General features: G+C 36.6%; 1 protein-coding gene across 1 annotated transcript; it reads right to left on the bottom strand.

The window, feature by feature from the left end:
• Positions 1 to 355: 355 nt before the first annotated feature.
• On the bottom strand, positions 356 to 6,917 carry LOC135688491 (uncharacterized). Its single transcript, XM_065205357.2, has 2 exons — positions 6,761 to 6,917; positions 356 to 1,847 (listed from the first exon to the last, which is right to left on the bottom strand). Exons 1-2 carry the CDS (start codon positions 6,833 to 6,835, stop codon positions 549 to 551), a joined length of 1,374 nt encoding a protein of 457 aa, XP_065061429.2. The 5' UTR covers positions 6,836 to 6,917; the 3' UTR covers positions 356 to 548.
• Between the last annotated feature and the right edge of the window lie 368 nt (positions 6,918 to 7,285).

Genomic DNA, 7,285 nt, shown 5'->3' with positions numbered 1-7,285 from the left:
TGCTTTTTGACTTCTTCAATGTAAGGCAGGGGGAGCTTGAAGGGATCCGAACCCTCGTTCCCTTTTTTTTCCAAAATGTAGCAGTTAAAAATGTTTCACTGCAATCTTGATTTCAACATATCCAGAAGGGCGTTTCCCCCTTTTTCGAAGGTCTGAAGGTCGTGGCTCCACGCGATTTTTCTGGCCCACCTGTTCTTGATTGGCTACGCCACTGTTATTTCATAAACCCTGATCAAATAAATTAATATAGACTAGGCTGAGTATTAGTAGCTATCTACAACTTTTTACCTTTCATGAATTCAATTGTGCAATGATAAGAGATTGCTTCCTCAATGCACGAAAAATATACATAAAGTGATCAAAAGAAAAAACAGCTTTCATATCGATTTCAAAATTAAAGGCTATGTACATCGTTTAATGCGAAGCTTAATGAAGCTTCATCAACAAGACAAAAATATCTGCTTTCTGGTTTTTCTTTTGCCCATAATAAAAATATCATGTTTCTTGTAATTGAAGAGCAAGAAAACTGAGGGAAAGATAGCGAAATGTTAAGCAAAATATGGCTCGTTGGCTTCTATAAGAAGGCATAAATCTCCAATAGACTTTATTCCAAATATTTCCTTTTTATTGGATATTGAGTATTCCAAGAATTTTTGGACGCGTAGATAATGCTTTTCCTGTTCGTGAAAGCATCTTCTATCCCAAAGCCAGTCATGGAATTCGAATGCAAAGAGATTCTTGTGAATGTTTTCCCTTTGATACATAGTACAACTTTTTTCACAATAACGAAATCCAGCTGAATAGCACAAACTCTCGCGAATAAAGCCATCCATGACTTCCCGTGGAGGTTCCTGTTGCTCAAACTTGATGCCATTTAACATGAGATATCGAATATGAATTGCAGGTCGGGGTATTGGTACTCTCAAAAAAGATTTTAATTCCTTTTTGTAATATTTCAATTTAGCCATACTTGGTACCAGATCCTTACGCTTCAATACACCTTTTGGTATAACTTGCAAATGCCAGGCATACTCGTTCCTGTGATAGTACCAAACATAATTACACATAATATTAAATTGAGATATGCAAAATGCTCCTCCTGCTTCAATAGGTACGTCTCTAAACAATGCATCAAAAGTTTTTTCATGTTCCAATGAAAGCCTTTCCCTCATTTTTTGTATATGATCATTTTTTATCATAATTGGAAATGTTGACATGCATTGCAAAACTTCCTTCCTTCCGAGAAATATTTCAGTGGCCAGTGACCAGCATTCAATTGCCGGTTTACCGATTTTCGCCACAATTACAGGCTTTCCATTTTCAAACAAAAGAGAAGGTGTAACCAAAGTGCTGAAAAACGTATCTGTATCTATAAAGCCAACAAATGGAGAATCTGTGCATTTTTCCGGATGGAGCATGTCCCAGAACATCCTTGATTTTCCCATGTTATGGTAAATTGTTTCGTCTCCCTTTTCACTGAAGCAAATTTTTGGGAATGGCCATTCATTGCGTATATTTTCGGCCAAATAATGATCTTCTGTCTTTTCGCCATCAAGAACAACCACCAATTTTGCTCTTTCACTGGGAAAGAACAGCTTCATTGTTCTGACCAGAATATACTGATATTCTTTATCCCATCGATCATCAGAAGTAAAACGAACATACAAAATGAACTCTGGGATCCCATGCCAAGGGCTTGCTTCACTGATACTAGCTTTGCCTGCTTTCCTTGTACTTTCAAAACGATGCGTACGAACAGCGATGTAATATGCGAAATAAAGAATGGCCGACACAGCGAAGGAGCACACCGTGAGCGAAAACTTGGTATTTCTCATGCAGCAGCAGGCCTGTAAATCATAAAAAGAAAAATATAAAAATTTATTTAAAGTTTGCAGAGACAATAGCGATAAGCTAATTAAGACCAACTATACAGAATGTAATTAAAAGTCTAATTACAGAAAACCTAAATTTGGTATAAAAATTTTACGCAATTTACAGCTACAGTCAAATGTTTTTGTGCACTTAATATTTTTTTCAAACTTGCTATTTTATGGGACTCTTTGATTGCTCATGGCAGAGTATGCCATAGGTTTTTTGACCAACAAACCTGATCGATGCCATATCAGTATCGATGCCATAAAACACGCCATAAAGACTGATTCAAGTTGTTCAGGGTTTTATAAATCTCTGTCAGTAGCACCTGTAAATTCCTCTTGTAAACAGTTTATTTTCGTTAAAGTTCCCAAAAAATTTGAAGTACTATCTTTGTGAATGAGTTTAACCAACGTGAAAATATTTGCTGACCACACCTAGATTAGGGAAAGCCCTCATTTTGTAACTGCTTTTGGAAAAACTGTCTTTTCTACTTGACCTTGGTTGGCTATTCAAACACAATAACCCTCATATGTAGCTTCTTGTGGCTGACCTCCTTATACAACTGTCTATTTCCTTCCTAATTCCTCTAACATTTATATTCTGAATTGTTCAAGACAAGGAAGCTTTACGAGTAAAGCCTGATTTTCCAAAGTTGCAAGCAAATATCTAAGAAGAACAAACAGTATTTAAAAGTTTAAAACTAAGTCTGTTCTCAGGGAGCAAAACCTGCAACATCCCTGACAAGTATTTCAGAATCCAGTTTTTTAAGGATTAAAGCACTTTAGCATTTTAGTTTCCATGTTATTGGAAAATCTAAAGACTTTTCTAATATAAACCCTAAAAATGGGGGGGGGGGGGGAGAGAATGTAAAATATCCTGTAGAGGGTCCCTTACGAGCAAAGTGAGCAGAAATTTTTTCAACCACCTCCTTTGGATTTAGCTTAAAATACATTTAAGAATTTCTTACAGTCATTTACTTGCAGTCTTTAAAACTTTTTATGTTTGTCTGAAATATCGACACCCCCCCCCCCCCTCCCTGAGGTAATAAGCTTAATGCAAATTTGCACTTTTCCAAGACACCAAATTTCTGAGCATTAGGGGGCAGCCGTCCCCTTGCAATGCTTTTGTTAACAGTCTGTTTTTTAATTGTTATGTTATGTAGTTTTGCACTTACATTGTGTAAAGTTCTCCTATTAAATTTACTTCACTATAACAGTACATTGCGCATTGAGAAGTTAACTGTCAGGCACACCTTGAAATTTAAGCCACATGAAGGGTTACCCTCTGTAAATACAGATTTGACATAATATGTGGAAAAAATATCAACTTTCTGTAGGATTGACAAAAAGAATTTCATAAGGCAGTCTAAACTACAGAAAAAAGTGGATTTCTTTTTCCCAAGTATGAACAAAAAGTAGAAGACGGTATACCAAACAGTCATGTGCAGAAGATATTTTGCCATTGAATCACCATGCCAGGCACATAAATGGCAGGGGGTGTGCGGCTTTATGCCCCCTAAAGTTTGGAAAATCCATTTACAGTTGGAAAACCTAACAGTTTACTTGGGTTTTGTTTTCACAAGACCAAACTCATGAATGTAATAATTTAGGAATTTTGAATGTAAAAATTTTAAACCTTATTAAAATTTACAGGCTGGACCTATCTACTAATTGTTTCCTATTGTGAAGTCCTGTCTCCACCGGATCTCCACTGTATTTTTGGATGCTTTTTTGACGGGACTTAAGTTGAATTGAATTATTTTGATCAGGCAAGGAAAATTTTCGAACAAGAACAAGAATCAGATATTGAGCCTACAGTTTTGAAAAAATGATACCTTGTATTGATCATAATACAAGGGAATCTTTAAGAAACTACGAGTAGTCAATTCAATAAAAAGTATAGAATCTTTCAATGCAAAAAATTCTTGAAGCTTCTAGGAGAATAGTCAAATTCTAATAAATTTCTATAATAATGCTGCTGAGAAGCCAGAAAACATTGCAGAAGCTGTAGCAGAAGTATTTGATCAAACAAAATGTTTTATCTTACGAATTGAGCATGTGTACTTGCTCTCAAATCATCCATTTCTATTGTAATAACAAGAAAGGACATCTGGCCCTCTGAAAATTGTCAACAATTTCCTTTGATCAAGAAAAAAGACGAAGGGCTCAATTCCTTGATGCTTTTAAATTGTTAAAGAGATATCTTAGATAAAATTGATTTGCAGCAAATAGCTGGGGCAAAGCAGAAAAAGTGAAGAATTTCTGGAAATTGATTAGAAAGAATGTACATTTTTATTATCAAATATATATGTTTATCAGATATTTGGCTTTACTTCTTATGACAGTTTTAATGTTTATGTTTTGTTAATCCAAACACAGAGATTTCCTTATCATATTTATTGCTTATATATGCTTTACTAGGCTAATTATTATTAGTAAAATTTTCCTAATAACAAAGAACCTAGAAATGTGGAATAGGGTCCATTTTCAATTATATCAATTGAGTAGGTACAGTAGATTTACAGGTCAAACAAAATATTCTTCAGTTGAAGTTGGAATTTTCATCCTCCCAGGACCCCCAAAATTAGTTTTCATCTCTGTGAATCACTGATATTCTGAAATACGTGAAATAGTATTCCTTATCAAAAAGTGTTGAAAATTAAGGTTGGACCAGGGTTGTAAAAAGTTGGAGGCACAGGGGGCTGATGTCCTTTATCTTTTTGCAATTTTAGGGTGCATTTCTCATTGCAAAATATCCTAGGGTGGAACTGTCAATTTTGCTTTCTTTCTTTCAACAATTTTTAAATTCTCTTCTGGTTTTTCAATTCTCCTATAAGGTAATCTTCTTCTAAAAAGAGGAAGCTCTATCGAGGTTGTTCAGTTGAAACATTCTTTTCTTCTTCCTTTCCTTACCGTGCTTTGCAAGAAAGGCTCCAAAGGTCCTGGAAATTGATAGACATAAATGTTCTGTACTGTTTACTCTTTACTGTTTAAATATGTCTTCTTGTTTTCAAAGAGAATGAAGAATTTCTGCAAATGTTGAGGACATTCAACATTACCAATGTTTATTTGCAGGAAGGTTTGGAAAAGAAGCATATGAAAACAGGGCTATCAGAATCATGGGGCTAGGGGGCTGTAGCAGCAATGATTGCCTAACTACTTTAGTTGATTCCTTTATAACAAGGTACTGAATGGGAAGCAACTGAGAAGGCAACTAGCCCCCACCCCAAAATATGAATTTTGATCTGACCACACTGGAGCTAATCCCACAACATTGACAGTATGCTTAGAAAATAAAGATGGTGAAAATTTGTCTTTTGATAAGAATGGTGAATGCTTGATTCAATGCCATCAACAGCATTGAAGTAGACAAAAGTTATGATTTACCACAAGAGAGTAAATACAGGAAGTAATCATGGAGTTCACAAATGTTTGTGAGAGGGCCTCTTGATTGAGAGATTATATCTTTTGCAGGAGTGGCAGCAGGACCTAATGGTGTCCATCTAGAGTAATTGTTAGCACCCAAAAAACAAAAGTATTAATTCATAGGAAGTGATGTATGACTGAAATATTATTCCCACATGAAATTTAGCAGCAATAGGAAACCTGAAAACCTTTACTAAAAAGGAAAATGCTTTAAAAGCCCTTTATCTCCAATTAAATATGGATCAGCAGTGTTGCAGGCAGTCATATACCAATCAAAAGAAGATGGTATAGACTTTTAAACTAGCATAGCTTGCTTCAATATCAAAAAGTGATACCCGTTTCTTATACAGAGAGTCTATTTGCTTTTATGGCAGTGTGCAGTCATTATTTGCTTACAAATCTGTAAGAAGGGTGTTAGTGTATAAAGTCAAAAGCAAAGATTCAAATCTCTCCAAAAATAGACATCAGCGCAAATTACTTTCAAAGTATGACATTGCTGTAATCGTCTACTTAGTTTGATTCAATGATAGGTTTCCCAGGTCAGAACAAAGTGGACCTTTCTAAAAAACATGATATGGGATCAAAGCGATGTGCACAGCACAAGTGCGTAAGTTGACACAGCTGATTTTTTGTTCTGGTGCACAAAAGATGTTTTTCAAGAATTATTTTGTATGAATCACCTGTGTGCAGGGGCGAAACTACTGGGGGGGTATGGGGGGTGCTGCACCCCCCAATCTTCCAAAAAGCAGATTTTGTCAGGCAAATTTATGGCTGCCACTGTATCTGTCGGGAAAATCTGGAAATGTTCTTTAGATCGCACTTTTATTGCTACTTTTTGGCCTAGCTTGGTTTTTCCCCCATCTTTTTTTCAATCTCCTCCCAGTTGGGAAAACAAAACAGAAACGAGGCTAGGAACAGTAACATATATATGTCTTCTGTCCACTGATCAGCGCTTTCGTCTCGAGCTCGACAGGCACATGTTTATCTTCGCCTCGAGATGAAGTCTGAAGTATTGATCAACAGCGAAAGTATAGACAAAAAAGTAAAGTGTGTTTGATGCGAGAAGAAAATGAACACTGTGCATACCCATTCCCCCTACTTTTTGCAAAACAAGAGAGCTTTTTACAAAATCTCAGTTGTGATTTCTAAATTTTCCCTTGACAAGCCCAATCCCCCCCCCCCCCCCCGCCTGTGTTTTGGTGTTCCACTTTGATAAAATTGAGACCCCACTTCAATCCCCTTTTTTGAATTGCTCTTTTAATAGCTAGGTGATTTAGAAAGTGAAGACCTTACAAATGCCTGCTTTTCGGAAACAAATGTTTATAGCCACCAGAAAAACTAGAGGCATATTTCTTGACTTTAAACAAACAGCCTGAGTCTAAACTCTCTCGGACTTCTCCTAAAAAACTTCGAAAATCTGAAGGCATGTGAATGCAAAGATCGAAAATTCAAGTACGTACAGATTCCCTTTGAGATTTTTTCTTGGAATCATCGGCCATTATGACATGGATGACAATGACATCTTCCATCGCCATCAACTGTAAACATGATTGTAGAGCATTCTTCCTCTGAACTAAAAGGAGACTGCATAGATCTCGGTCACAAGTGGAGCGCCATCACAAGGGGGCTTCATTGGGGGCTTATTCGATGTGCGAGGGGCTTATTTCAAAACATGGCATTCTTCAAGGGGATGGCAAATTTGACTCGCAGAATATATCTGAAAAACACAGGGGCGTAGCGTGCCGGGGGGGGGGGCGGTGTTGTCACGCCCCCTAACTTTCAGAGAACTTGTCACGCCATGCCACTGTAAAAACAACACAGTCGAGTCGTCGAACAGTCTTCCTCGCTGACCCACTGCCTATAAGAAATGAGTAGCCTACAGACAGTCAGAATAAAAAGAAATTTCTGTACTCGAAGCAAAAAAGTAATAATAATAATAGCTTTGAAAAAAGCAAACATTTAGTAAACTAAAGCTTTTCGTCTGA

This window comes from Rhopilema esculentum, chromosome 19 (assembly GCF_057945365.1).
Source record: "Rhopilema esculentum isolate cy_ngs chromosome 19, ASM5794536v1, whole genome shotgun sequence".
Taxonomy (NCBI): Eukaryota; Metazoa; Cnidaria; class Scyphozoa; order Rhizostomeae; family Rhizostomatidae; genus Rhopilema; species Rhopilema esculentum.
Note: the sequence above shows the minus strand (reverse complement) of the source record. Positions and strands in the feature narration are given on the sequence as shown.

Excerpts from the sequence above, each read along its gene's own strand:
- LOC135688491 (XM_065205357.2), bottom strand. The coding sequence starts at position 6,835 with ATGGCGATGGAAGATGTCATTGTCATCCATGTCATAATGGCCGATGAT. Across the intron at positions 1,848-6,760 it reads AAAAATCTCAAAGGGAATCT|GCCTGCTGCTGCATGAGAAA; the intron begins GTACGTACTTGA and ends TATGATTTACAG.